Source organism: Amphiura filiformis, chromosome 11 (genome assembly GCF_039555335.1).
Source record: "Amphiura filiformis chromosome 11, Afil_fr2py, whole genome shotgun sequence".
NCBI classification, from domain to species: Eukaryota; Metazoa; Echinodermata; class Ophiuroidea; order Amphilepidida; family Amphiuridae; genus Amphiura; species Amphiura filiformis.
In genome coordinates this window covers 57401145-57416052 of record NC_092638.1, presented here as the reverse complement: position 1 = coordinate 57416052, position 14908 = coordinate 57401145, and the positions used below count along the sequence as shown (strand labels likewise).

Here is a 14908-nt window from a genome sequence, read left to right as displayed (position 1 = left end):
TATATTTTTAATTATATATAACGACAGCAGTAATATTCTATACAACACCTCAAAAGTATCCGAACACTTAAAACAAAAGCCATTTCTTTAAGACACTAAAACTAAATTGCAAACATAGTGCAGTTATGTCCACGGTAAATTCACCGTGATCTTTCCAGCCATAAATCCGCTTAGTGAAGATTAAACCGAGATATACAGTACTAAACCATTATAGTAATCGATTGTCCAATGCAAATTTATTACCACGTGATAATATTAATCCAATGAGCGACCTAATTGTCCGCTGCGGTCGACTAATCCAATCGATAATGACGCTATTGACACTGACCGAGCTTTGGGGGGTATTTTTCGCTGGTTTGCTGTTATTTACTCATCAAGGCGGTACCCTGTTATTATAAGGACTATAGTAATGATTTTGACATGTAGAGAATAAACCATACTTGATTGACAGAAAGTACTAAATTTGTACCTATTACGGTTTCGTGACACCCCTCTTGCAAATGCGACCAAGCCAGGGCGGCCCGGTGAAGCAAAATGTGCATTGGAATAACACGGGAGTTTGGATAGATGGTAGGATTTCTTTCTCATACAAATGTATGGTCCCCCGTTATTAAAGCTTGTATACCGGGTTGAAAATTCAGATATTTTGAAAAGAATAAGTAATTGAAACATAGAGCAAGTACTAAAGTCATAGCTTTTATACTTTTTGATATATGACGCTAACTAGTTCATCTCCTATATCTACAACACAGCGCTACCAGTAGGGGTCAATTGCCTATTGTGAGTGCCCCTGTCACTGCCTGTGTTGTGTGCATACATGTAGGCAACAATAACTGCATGATGAATGAAGTGGTCGATAGATGGGAGAAATTTGTTCTCCTTATTTATAGATACCCCATTCGGCACGATACGACTTTATTTCCCTAACTTATAGCAACTTGAATAAAAACAGAGCTTTTCAAAAGTGATAAAAAATTAAACTGACTTTTGCTTCAAAGCACACATGTAGGCCTATTGACCACAGGAGTGAGCGTTCATCTGTCAGGATGTATGAGACCGTAACAAAAGGCAGCGGCATCGCCTTGAGGAAATTATCCATTTTTTCATGATTTTGAAACTCTACCTTTTGTCATGCAAATGCATATATATCTTAGTAGAATAAAATCCCATCCTGCGGAATAAGCTATCAAAGTACTCCGAACATCTATCGACCACTTTATTTGGTAATTTCACGCGCGTGTCGACTGCAGACGGCATGTTTCAATTTTTTTTAATTCAAAAATTTCAGAAATGTAAATTTTCATGACCATATTTGGAATCAGCATGAAAAATGCATTAAAATGAGTACAAACAAGCCTAGTATTGGTTCAGTAGTTGTTAAGATAGCTCTTGAAATTTTGAGAAAATATTTCTAGACTATAATTTTTTCCGTTGAAGCGCATGGCTAGCACGCAGAGCATTAATGTCTTTAAGAATTAAAAACTATTTTCCGTGAGCACAGTTCATTCAGGACTCGTCGTATAATACAAGTTCTTTTCATGTAAGTAATACTTTAAAGTACAAAGTACCTTTCTGAGGTATTGAATTCCCCCTACAACTCCGGGGAGGGAGAAGAGCCACGATTGTCGATGTGTGACGGTCATGACCCCATTTCACGCTTCCTTGAATGACAGTCGTCAAAGTCCACACACGGTATTTACACAATACAGTCTCGATCAAAATGTAAGTATTTTTGCTGAACCATGAAATGGTATCAGCCTATAAGTGCATATGTTACTAGCTTACTTACTAGCTTACTTACTAGCTTACTAACTAACCATTTGGTCTGAAATGGACATATCTCTAAATGCCACGAAGGTATGACCCCATGAGTGGTGTCATATGAAAGAGAAAAACATAAAGAAAATAATAAAAATATTTTCAAACGTCAGAGGTCATCCAGGGGTCACAGGGGTCAAAAAAGGTCATTTCAACCAAAAATGCTCCGATTGAGCTTAAATTTAAATGCAATGATCCTTTTGACATTCTAAACATGTTTAAAACATTTCAAAATTTATTTAAGGTCAGTAAGGGGTCCTAAAGGGGTCAAAGGTCAAGTTGTTCAAAATGCTCCAATTGATCTGAAATTTAAACGCAATGATCCTTATGACATTCTAAACATGTTGCAAATATTTTAAAATTCATTTAAGGTCATTAAGGGGTCATAAAGGGGTCAAAGGTCAAGTTTTCAAAATGCTCCAATTGAGCTGAAATTTATATGCAATGATCCTTATGACATGCTAAACATTTTAAAAAACATTTTAAGATTCATTTAAGGTGTTACATGTTGCAAATATTGTAAAATTCATTTAAGGTCATTAAGGGGTCATAAAGGGGTCAAAGGTCAAGTTTTCAAAATGCTCCAATTGAGCTGAAATTTATATGCAATGATCCTTATGACATGCTAAACATTTTAAAAACATTTTAAGATTCATTTAAGGTCATTAAGGGGTCATAAAGGGGTCAAAGGTCAAGCTTTTCAAAATGCTCCGATTGAGCCGAAATTTAAACGAAATGATTCTTATGACATTCTAAACATGTTGCAAATATTTTACAATTCATTTAAGGTCATTAAGGGGCAATACAGGGGTCAAAGGTCAATATTTCAAAATGCTTCAATTATAGGTATAGGCCTACCACAATATACTGCCAAAGCCACATGGTTCAGCTATGGTGCGGTTATCGCTCTAGTTAACTTTTTAGTGCAATATCTAAAATGCTGTCTGTAATTCACATGGAGCGCCTACCATGCCTACAATGATCACTCCACTCGAGTGTAATACCATTCTTCTGAATTGCACCCTTTGAGCTTTCACTATAATATTCACACCTAATGTCCACAATTCTATTCACTTCACATGGAACAGGGCAGGGCCAGGGGCGTAGCTTTCTACAGTGGTAGCTTTCCAGCTTTCTTGGTCGGGGATGGGGGGGGGGGGGTAAAATATCGGGGAAAAGACGGAAACAAAATTTCCGGTTGCATCATTTTGACCGGTATTATCCATGTTATCGGTGAGATATATAAACTAAGACTGCACATGTTAAGACTTCGAGTTTTCAAAAAAGGGCTTTTTAGGACAATGTGCTTGCGTAGCGCGCAAAAATCTGATACATTTTATACTATTTTGGCCCATGATCGGTGTGAATTTTGTTGGAACGGTCATTTCCCCTTTCTGTTCCTTTGCCTTCCAGATTTCCAGGGGCTATCTTATATTTCTCTCCAACCAGGCCCCCCTGGCTACGCTATACTGATTGGGAGTGATCACTGTATAGACCACTGCACTCTTCTTTTTAGATCTAAAGGTGGGATCCCGGTGGGATAGTCTTAATAGGGTCATATCATGTAATTGAGAGCTGTCAAAACATGAGTGCCCCCTTTTAACTAAAACCATGCTAGTCATAGTGCAGTTACGTCCACGGCAAATTCACCGTGACCTTTCCAGCCATAAATCCGCTTATTGAAGATTAAACCAATATATGCAGTACTAACCCATTATATAGTAATCTATTGTCCAATGCAAATTTATTAGCACCTGATAATATTAATCCAATGAGCGGCCGAACTGTCCGCTACGGACGACTAATCCAATCGATAATGACGCTATTGACATGTACGAGCGGAGCTCCACTGACCGAGTTTTGAGGTATTTTTCACTGAAAGGCAGCTGTTTGCTGTCATTTACTCATCAATGCGGACCACCGTTATTATAAGGACTATGCCAATTATTTAAAGATTGACATGTAGAGAATAAGCCATACTTGATTGACAGAAAGTACTACATTTGTACCTATGACGGTTTTATGACACCAATCTTCCAAATATGACCAAGCCAGGGCTGCCCGGTGAAGCAAAATGTGCATTGGAATAACACGGCGAGTTTGGATAGATGGTAGGATTTCTTTTTAATAAAAATGTATGTTCCCCCGTTATTAAAGCTTGTACCGGGTTGAAGATTCAGATATTTGGAAAAGAATAAGGTGTTAAGATTCACCTTCTGTCCAAAAATATTAGTTCAAGATCCACCACAAAAAACCAATTATCATAGGTGAAGATTCACCTGATCTGTGAGTGCTGGTTCTATAACAATCTACACGAGGGTAAAGATTAGTTAAAGATTCACTTTTGCGATTATTTGTTTGGTTGAAGATTCATAGCATCTGACAACTCATTGGGTCAAGATTCACCCTATGGTTTTGTAGACACATTTTCACCAACGAACTGGTGAAGTCTTGCGGAGGGTAAGGTCAAGATTCCCTTTGATGGCTGCATTAATTAATATGACTTAAACAATAGGCCACTTTATTTGTCATCATTTAAATAGTAATTATATTTTAAACTTGATATTGTGTCAAATATTAAAGGAAATTTTACTTCTGTTTGATGTACTTGAATATCATAGTCATATATCCGCGATGAAATCTAATAAATACATATAAAAAAATAGAATATAAGAGCATAATTCCCTCCTTTTACTTTTAGCATTTTTAGAGAGATATAATAAATCCGCAAAATATGCATAAAAATCCTCTTCCAGTATAGTATTATAATATTACACGTCATATATTCATGGCTCAAAAGTGCGTGTTGAAAATGGTAGACACTTTACTTTTCTGGACTACTGCCCTCACTTCCCATGCTTCCCCCTTCTCCGTTTATGGCGTCATATTCTTCCATTACAGACTGCACGATGAAAGTATAGGCCGCAAGCCAGGCATCGCTGGCTTTTTTCGTGAACCTATCACCGATATGGTTGGCGAAAGTTGTTAACAAGACTGGTCCAAGATCCTAAACGTGTACAAAGAAAGAAAACGAAGGAATGATGTGACAGACTTTGACTTTATTATTTTGACTAAAGCTGAAGAACTTCGACCAAGAAAGCTGGCTACGCCCATGAGAGGATGTTCAAATTATTAAGGTGTGCCTCAGAGTGCGAAAAGTTTTAGGGAAAAGAGAAAAACATTGAGAATCAATTATAGTCGGTCTATATACCAAGAGAGAATAGGTTTTCTGAAATATTCGGTTAAAAAAATGTTTTTGTTTTTTTACCAATTGACCAGTTTTCTAAAATCAGTTTTTCTTGATTTATCCATCTTAATGTTTTGAAATAAAGAATTGTTTGTTTTACATTTCCTATATTTTTGAAATGCCTGAGGTAGGCATATTATCAAGGGTATCACTTGAATCTATTAGAATTTACTATAATGTCATCTACAAGCATATTATATGCATAATGCTTTACTTGAGTGTTGTTTATTTTGACGAAAGGCAGACACCTTCCATAAGAACATTGCAATAGATTGTTCTTACATACGGCCTATTGGGCCTAATACTTGTTTGTACAGCCACCTGTATCAATGTCATAACCATTACTATTCATATTCATACCTTGAAGGTCTCCTTTGCCACATGCCGATCATTATGAGTCCTTGCTAAGTTCTTGAGCATCACTACAAACACATCTGGATCATCCAACTGCTCCAACAAGTCGTTAAGAGTTGACAGTACACGGAAAGCGTGAGCCTTCAATTTGGGTGTCTTTGCTAAGGCCTGGATGTCATCATCATCTCTGAAGGAGCGGAAGGACTTTTTATAATCGGGATGTGTTGTGAAGAAGCTAATGCAAAGAAAAAATAAAATATGCGATAATAATATAGATAATATATAAATAATATATGGTATAGCTATAGTCTCATTTAGTTAAGCGACCTTTCAGGTTAGCCCCTGTTTATATTGTTGAAAAGAAAGTATACGAACTTTTATATATTTTTGAGGTAAATTAGTGAAAATCGGTATTTTGCACATTTTTCATAAAAGAGAAATGTAGGAAAGAATCGCTGTTAGACATTTGTTATACATACATATCACGGTTGTTTGATGGCATGTAAAACTACGTCATTATTAAGTAAAAGTGAACATTGATGGCGCTATTTATCTTAAATCTTGTTGTCATCTTTACAAGGGGTAGACACTGGTATAATTGCATTAAAACGTCAGAATAAAGAGTAACAAGGACATTTCCAAAAAACATTTGGACGTGAAATGTAAGGAATAACTTATATTATTTGGCTAAATTAAATTTAGACTCTCCCTCGGGTCCATGGAGAACGACTGGTAATATAGATTATATAACATTAAATAAACCCGGATCAGGAGAGCTATTATACAAAAAATAAACAAGCTGGTCTGTAGATTGATTGAGTTTTCGTCGACACACAGTGCTCCAGGAGCACTATAATTGTGTTGCTGGTAGTTAGGGCTTAGTGGTGTGTTGGTATTAATATTTGGAGTGAAGGAGAAAGTGGTTTTAGCTCTAATTATTTACCCAGTGATGGAACCGAGACTGTGGGACAGTCTAAATTAAATTAAAACAATATAAATGTAAAAAGCACCCTCAATTGGCAAATTTTGCTTTGATAAGTGCCTGAAATGCTAAAAAACCCGAATCTATTTACATGACCTTAATTTTGAAGCTTCAAATAAATGATAGGACCTTACCAGACAAATATGTCCACACCAAGTTTCGTTCTGTTAGGTTTATCATACAGCAGAGCCCACGTGTCCCTAATGTATGTCTTTTGCTGTACTGTCAACGGTCCCTCTGAAATCAAAATTCATAAAATGTATATAAAACTGAAATCTAAAGCCTTACTTTAATGTTTTCTATATTTAAAAAAAAAAAGACGTCGCGATGAAAGCATATTTAACTGCGTTGAGGTACCCCATCTCAATAAGTGGCGTACCGACAGCTACCGACCGCGAAGTATCTGAAAGAAAGAGAGACGGGGGTCAGTACTGAACGCCTCGGAATGAACTTTCTCGAGAGTTCAGCGCGCATGTGTACCGGCAACATATTACTGTTAGGCGACGAAAAAAGAAAACCATTTTCTACGGGCCCGACCGACCCAGATTTTGAATAAATTGGGAAAAAACATTTCAAAGGAAGGTTTAAAGGAAGGTTTTATTTCAAACTCTAATGGTGACCCGCAGGTCAAATTGCTAGAATTGTAGGCCTTCATTAAACACAACTAAACAGACACAATGCAATTTGCAGGCAGCAGCTTAATCAGCGCCAATATTGCAACATTGAAACAAACAACTATACAAACATCCAATCCAACCCACCCCACCCCCAGTAGGCAATGAGGATAAAGTGCCTTGCCCAAGGACACAACACGTTGGCACGAGCGGGGCTCGAACTCGCAACCTATGGATTATGAGTCGGGCGCCTTATCCACTCGGCCACACGTGCTCCTGTACAATTGAATGACGACCCAAATTTCGGAAATTTCAGGAACAAAATAAAAAACTTGAAAGGTCGTCCGCCCGTAGAACAGGGCTTCTTTTTTTCGTCGTAAAAATTATAGACCATTACCAGAATTAATTGTATCTTGTTCAGGTCGGTTGGGTATATCAGTGCTTCGTCGTGGTCGAGATCCGGAAGAACCTGAAATAGATTAAAGACACAAATAAATGAACAGAAAGCACAAAATTATAATGCAGATAACACAAACAAGGGAAAAGGCTTACGCATCATACACTGGAACATAGAAACATTCAAACATTACATTACTATAGTGCGAGATCAAATTAATGATGCTTAAGGTGGTACTACACCCCTGGCCAATTGTGTGCATATTTTGCATTTTTCTCATGAATTATACATGTAGCGCATTGGTGACAAGCAAGATATTTATATTATAGGGGCAAGGACTACTGCACTGAACATTTTATTTCGGTACAGACAACAGTTGTGGTGTTACAGTCAAAAATGAGGGAAACCAATAATTGATCAATAAATCAATAACTACTTGTATTGAGTCACTGAAATTCCAGTGTAGTAACTGGATTCCTTGCCCCTATAATATACATAACTTTTGTTACCAGTGTTTTATTCGTTTTTGAGAAAAATGCAAAAATAGTCACAAATTTATCAAGGGGTATAGTACCACCTTAATTGTTATTCTTAATATATTAATATACACACTCATAGAAATTGTTCGTTGGCATTACTCAGTAAGTTGATGGAAGTCGTTGCGTCAACTTTCCGAGTAATGCGAACGCGTACAATTTTGAGTAACGCTGACTCGATATCATTATGTTGGTCGCACTCATTTGCATTTACTTTATTGAGTTGTTACAACTCAGAAAATGAAACTAGGTTAGCATAAATTTCTAGAGGTGTGCTATAGTATACAAAATTTGCACTGATTACAAAATAAATATTTGAATACTACTAATTGTGCAGAAAATGACCCAATTACGTGAATTAAGTAACAAAGTACCAATTTGGAATAAGTACCAGTAACTTAATATGAACAAGTTACATCAACTTACATGTTGAGTTACAATAACTCAACTAATTGGTTCTTTGAACCTTGTTTATTTTTCTAAGTTCCCTGAACTTGAATTCAGAAGTTGGCATTACTTAAAAAGTTGACGCAACGATTTGATTAGTTGACGGAAGTTTTTGAGCTTTTTCAGCATTTTTTAAGTTCGGATAACTATTTTGTTTTGGCAACTTTTACACTATTTTGTCCAAACTTACTCCTTTTGAATTGCGCCAACAAGGCGAACAAGTCATTTCTATGAGTGCAGGGGAAAGAAGAATTGCGCATCGCACACTAGCACATTTAAACATGAATTTACAAATGGAAACACAACATGCATAGGCAGATATACCAGAGTAAAAACTCCGGACATACCTGTCTGTGCGAGGACTTGAACCCCAGACCTCTCGCTTGCGGGGTGAGCGCTCTAACCACTGAGCTACACATACTGTTCAACGGGCCTGACCGACCAGATCTTCCGTTTTTGAAGATTTAAAAACAATGTGCTGTATGCATGCATGTAAAATCAGTCGGGTTCGACCAAAATTTGTGTATGCATGTGAACTCGTCTGTTTTACTCGTCTGTTTTGGGCAAAAAGTCTAGATTTATTTTGATTAAAAAAATGTGTGTAAGATAAGGGGAAAATTACCGTTGTTTAAGTTGGAAATAATAACAAATACTTCTTGTATTGAATATTCAAAATAAAAATATGAATCAGCCTTAAGGTTATACGAGGTATTTTTGGTCGAAGCAGCAAAAAAAAATTGATTTTCATTATCTGAATCAATATATTATTTTAAAATAACACTTTGGTGTTTTGCAAAAGTTCATTCTACAAATCATATACTTTGAAAACTTGCTTAATTTATTGTTGTTAATGAGTTATGTACGTTTTACAAAAGTATTGTTGTTTCAGCCCTCTTTACAACATAACTCAAGAACCACAGGACCTACAATAGCATATCTGTGATATTTAAATGCTTCTACACGCTCGCTATGAATTGAGCAATGCAAGTTTTGCTAAAGCTCACTACCATTCGCAAGATGCTGTGAACTGCATTCTTTTTTGCTGCTTCGACCAACAATACATCGTATACCCTTAATTTAAACAGGCGATGAATCGTATAGATAACAGCGCACGGTATATGAATAGAGTGATGGCATAGCAATCACTGACCTGTGCGTTGTAATGGGTCAGAATAACCAAAATAATTCATCATTTAAAATCCAATTAAAATTGTGTACGTGAGCGTGACAAACAATTATTTGTCCCTGCGTTTGATTGTCATTTTGCAAGCAAAGAATCCCAAATACTGACATTTCAAAAGAATTATATAGATAGATGGTAAAAATATGTCAAAAGAATTAATAAACAGAAAATTTTTTTATGGGAAATCGCACACTGAATTTTGGGAATATTTCTGCTCATTTAGCACAATTTTGCAAAATTCAATTCAAAGTTGCTACTTATATACAGACTTTCATTCGATTGAAGTCGATCATATTTGTCAGAATTCGTCGTAATTTCATAAAATTTCCCGCTATTTCCTGTAATCCAATCCCCATGGCATAGTTTGAAGCGCGCAAAATTGGCACTTACACCCCTACCCAATTTTGGGCCTATTTTTGCATTTTTCTCAAAAATTATAGCGCATTGGGGACAAGTAAGATATGTATATAGGGGCAAAGACTACAACTGCTGCACTGGAAATTTTATTTCAGCACAGACAACAGTTGTGGAGTTACAGTCAGAAATGAGGGAATACCAATGATCAATAAATCAATAACTACTTGCCTTTTCGGTACAGTAGTTGTAGTCCTTGCCCTTATATATATATAATATACATATCTTACTTGTCACCAATGCGACATAATTTTTGAGAAAAATGCAAAAATAGGCACAAAATTGGGCAGGGGTGAAGTACCCCCTTAAGGCTAAAATGGCCAAATAATGAGGTTAATTTGGTCAGAAACCCACACTCAGGCGTCAACATGGGTGGGGGAATGAGCATTCCCCATCAAAATATTAGGGGGGGGGGGTCTCCTCCCCACAGGATCTACGCCTATGGTAATTTTTCAAAACAACACCGATCATCCCGATTAACCTAGGCGTTACTGACCAACCATTTACACACAATGTCCTTAATTATGATCATCGTACCCGTGCGCAGATTTTAATATTCATCATTAGAAAAAACAATGGTATTATCAATCCATTACATAATATTATTCATAGTTTCTACTTTCATTAACATAATACACGTACTTACCCATTTTTGTTTCACTGGAAGTTTTTAAAATGCTCGAAATTCAGTAATAATTGCAGCAATAATCCACCAGGTGTATCCTGGCATGTTAAGTATGGCTATCTTGTCTATCAAATCAACTGACTCTTTGACAATCACACTCCATTTGACACAATTGAAAAATAGGACACGAACAAACTTAAACTCTATGACCAATGACCGTCATCCTACCGTCCATGCCGTCACCGACTACTGATCATGGATGCAAAATAGCTTTATGATGAGAACTACCTGCCGATTGACCAAAATAATAAAATGAATATTGTGCCCAATTTTGAACCAATCAAGGAGGGTATTAATAAGATTGTCTGCAAATGCAAATTTGACCATAAATAGTTTAGAGCCTAGTCATAATTGGCAATGCTGTTAGATGATCAGTAGTGTCCAGGGGGTTAAGGATACGATACACGATTTATCGACAAGTGACTCATTTTGGAATGCGATCATTTATTGATACAAACTTTTTAATAGGTTTCGTTCGGACTCAAACCAACGATTCAGGACATCATCGATTACGAGTCGAGGTCTTTACCACTAGGCCACGGGGGCAGTTGAAATTACATAATTTGGTAAAGATAGATTGTCCGATTTATGCATGAATAGCACGGCCATTTGGAAAAGGTCGTGCTAGAAAAAGATAGATTGTCCGTTTTATGCATGAATATATAGCACGACCATTTGGAAAAGGTCGTGCTATTTAAAAAAAAATGGAAAAGGTCGTGCTACAAATAAAGACACTGATACGATGATGAAATTGTGTGAAGTCATGAAGTCAGGAAATATTTGCGTCGCAATGTTTTGTTTTGCTTTTGGGAATTTGATCCTAAAATTGACGACTTCATGACATTATCATTCGAAATCAACAAAAGAAATTTCAACAGTACATGGTCTAATTTTTTCTCTAGAGTTTTTTGAACATGCATGTGAAATAACTTAAACAATGTTTCGCTGCATAAGGCCAAACAAACCCCAGATGTTCGCTTGCCCTCAAACGACCGATGTTTATTTTGGAAATCAGAAAAAAAAAATTCTATTCACTGTACAAAAGAATACAAACCCTATTTTTGGAAAAAAAAATTGGAATTTTTTTTTCTTTTCAAATTTTTGCATTCTGAAGATGTAAAAAAAAGTATTTTAGAGCTTGTGTTCAACATTTTAGTTGTTAATTGACTCATTTTGACACAAAATTGTCTGATTTATCATATTTTGAACCTTAATCAATACAAACAGCAGAGTTTGCTAGTAATTAAATAAAGAAGAAGAGGAAAAAAATCCCGACCGACCGACCCAATTGCTAACATTCATTTGAGGGCAAGCAAACAATTTTTTTTCTTGGCCCCAATCCAGAGTGTGTAGATCTTTTCTGGCCATACCGTCGTAACTAAACTTCGCAGATACAGAAAATATTTTTTTTCCTGTTATACCCGGTACCATATCGCCAGAACTTTGGAGAGGGCAGCACAAACCAGATTTGGCCAGTACCCTTCAAGCAAATCAAGTCAAAAACAATTTCAATCCTTTCTCTCATTTCCAATGATAAATTTTGGTTTCTCCTTTGTTAAGAAACCAAAAATCAAGGAATTAAAAAGTGGAGCAGATCTGGTCTGCAATCATAACACTATTGTGCTGGCAGGACACAATATCCATAAGTATAGCCTATTGTGCTAACATAATTATTATCGGCTATGCACCGCGGGCGGTAGTTGATGCTCTTTGAAATCTGATACTTTAGATAAGTCAGTCGTAGGTTTCATACTTTCATGTCACCGTGGGAGTGGCTTTGTTTGTTTGTATGAAACATAAACGATGCATGATGACGGAGATGATTTAATTATGAATTAATTGTATGTCCCCGGTAAGACTAGGCTAGCCAGCATTGAGCACTTTGAGATATGGCGGCTCAAAGTTCATACAGAGGTCAAGGATCAAACTGCTTTAAATGCTGTTGAAAAATTCTCAAAATTATTCCTCTTGTCATGGCGATCCAGAAAAAGTATACTTTTACCTATCTGGGACATTCCTTTCTGGAGTTATAAGCAGAAAGGTCAAAGGTCACTATTTGACCTACACAGGCGTAAAACCCTGAAAAATATTCCGAATTTAATGAAAATATTCTCAAATTGTTCGTTTTCTATGAATAATTAAAAAAAGAATAGTTTGCCATAGCTAGGATGTTTCGTTACCATGGTAACGTGGTGATAAAGGTCAATGTCCATTGATTCATACATAGACCTGGCCTTTTTTCTATGTTACCATGGTTACCCATGTAAGGAAACATCATACACAATACAAACTATTATTTTTCTACGTGGATTTTCTATGAACAATTTGAGACTATTTTGGTGAAGATTTTTCAGGTTTTGACCCATGTGGAGGTCAGATCGTGACCTTTGACCTTTTTGCTTATAACTCCAGAAGGGTATGTCACAGATAGGTAAAGGTATACCTTTTCTGGATCGCCACAGCAAGAGGAATAATTTGGAGAACATTTCAACAGTATTTGAGCAGTTTGAATTTTGACCTCTGTGTAAACTTTGACCGGCCATATCTCAAAATGCTCAATGCTGACAGAGGTCCAGTACACTTATTTTTGACGTTTAGTGTGGTCTTGAGAAGCAACATCTATCAAGAACAAAATTATGGACACCAAAACAAGCTTCAGTGGCAAAATATCGTTTGGCAGCCGGACTATCATACGAGACCGCCAGAAACACTCCAGAAATAACAAGTAAACTGCAATTCCAGAATTGACATGATATTATATTTGCAATCGGGGTTGCCAATTGCGGTGAAATTTAGAAATGCCTAGCTGTTTGGCCCAATTCATATCGTTCGCTGTATAGAACATTTTCAGATAACTCTGAAGCAAAAATGATCGATTGTTCACCCATTTGTGTATACACTTGTTTTATGAATTTCGTTTAAGTCGGAACGTAAACTCGTTGATGGTTCCAATGCACCCAGATGATGTATTTTCTGGCCTATTTCTTCGTAAAACTTAGAGTCTCTAAAAGTACACAAATATTAGTGTTCCCCAAACAAAATATTGTCCCATGGGTGGGGGAAAGATCATTAAACTTTACATGGGGTCATATTTCAAACTTCATAAAAATAGGTCAAGGTCAATTAGGCCTCAATGGTACTTGACCTATTTTGCTGTGCTACTTATGTAACGAAATGTCCAAGATGGTGCAATCCTATCCTTATTTGGTTTGTTTTATCAAAAAACGAACATTTTGACACCTCTTTAGGCAAAATCAGAGCACTTTGATGTTTTGACCCCCATAGAGGCAAAAACGTGACCTTTGACCTTTTTGGTTATAACTCAAGAACGGTACGTTCCAGATAGGTTAAACTATAAATTGTCTGAATCCTTAAGACTAGAGGAATACATTGGAATGGTTTTTAACACAATTTGAACAAGTTTGAAAAAGTTCGATGACCTTTTACCCCCCCCCCCCCCTTTGGGGCCAGTTTATATTTTTGGGAACATCCTGATTGTGTTTCAGGTCAGGGTCATTTCAGGAACCTAAGTAAGTTGGTTTGGTTTGGTCATGTGGGGGTGCAAAGCAGGTGGTCATAGCTCCCCGAGTATTACTGATTCCACCGCATTATAATATTGTTGTCATGTTCTCTTTTATTTTCTTCTAAAAAACGAAGTTTGTATAATTTTTATTGTTACAGTCTGTATATGATGCGAAAATGTTCAGTGGGAGATGAGACGGTCAACGAAGTCCCTTGAATAGCCGGCGGCGTCACTGGGGGGGAAGGCACGAGGGGACAAATTCCCCCAGTCAGAATTCTTCCCCCAGTTGTCCCCAGTAACCCGACATTGCGAAAATGTCCACTTTTTGCAGCAATTTTGCGTAAAATTGGTTGATTTTCCCCACTGAAATTCACTTTCCCCATGCGCACACCGACATCGCCTGAGATATTAAATATTAAATCAATACCCGGGATCAATACACGTGAATGTGCTATGCACGATTTGATATTCAGACGATAAATCTTTGGATACCGGGGTAGAAAATGATGAATATCTCCCGTAATTTTTTTATTCTAAAGAAGCCATATTTTTTCCTTGCACTTGAATATATGTGTTGAAAGAATATGAGGGTCGTTAGCTTGCGTATTGCGAAAGAACCGTGCGTATTGAGCTCAAAAACTGACAACAATTCTGATTTTATATCTGCCGAACTATAGCGCAGCGTAGTCCACTCGTGGAGGCAGTCTA

At 36.8% G+C, this 14908-nt stretch overlaps 1 protein-coding gene and 1 non-coding gene across 2 annotated transcripts; both read right to left on the bottom strand.

The window, feature by feature from the left end:
* Positions 1–4614: 4614 nt before the first annotated feature.
* On the bottom strand, positions 4615–10710 carry LOC140165057 (globin C, coelomic-like). Its single transcript, XM_072188474.1, has 5 exons — positions 10639–10710; positions 7413–7484; positions 6536–6638; positions 5426–5654; positions 4615–4825 (listed from the first exon to the last, which is right to left on the bottom strand). The coding sequence occupies exons 1-5, from the start codon at positions 10640–10642 to the stop codon at positions 4643–4645; spliced, it is 591 nt and encodes a 196-aa protein (XP_072044575.1). The 5' UTR covers positions 10643–10710; the 3' UTR covers positions 4615–4642.
* Trnaa-cgc (transfer RNA alanine (anticodon CGC)) lies at positions 8744–8816 on the bottom strand. The gene has a single exon. It is a non-coding gene; the product is annotated as a tRNA-Ala (tRNA).
* Positions 10711–14908: the final 4198 nt, after the last annotated feature.

What these genes read in the sequence shown, in the direction of transcription:
- LOC140165057 (XM_072188474.1), bottom strand. An exon ending in GGTGTGGACATATTTGTCTG is followed by an intron (nt 5,655 to 6,535) that starts GTAAGGTCCTAT and finishes TCTTTGCATTAG; the next exon opens with CTTCTTCACAACACATCCCG. An exon ending in TGGCAAAGGAGACCTTCAAG is followed by an intron (nt 4,826 to 5,425) that starts GTATGAATATGA and finishes GTACACGTTTAG; the next exon opens with GATCTTGGACCAGTCTTGTT.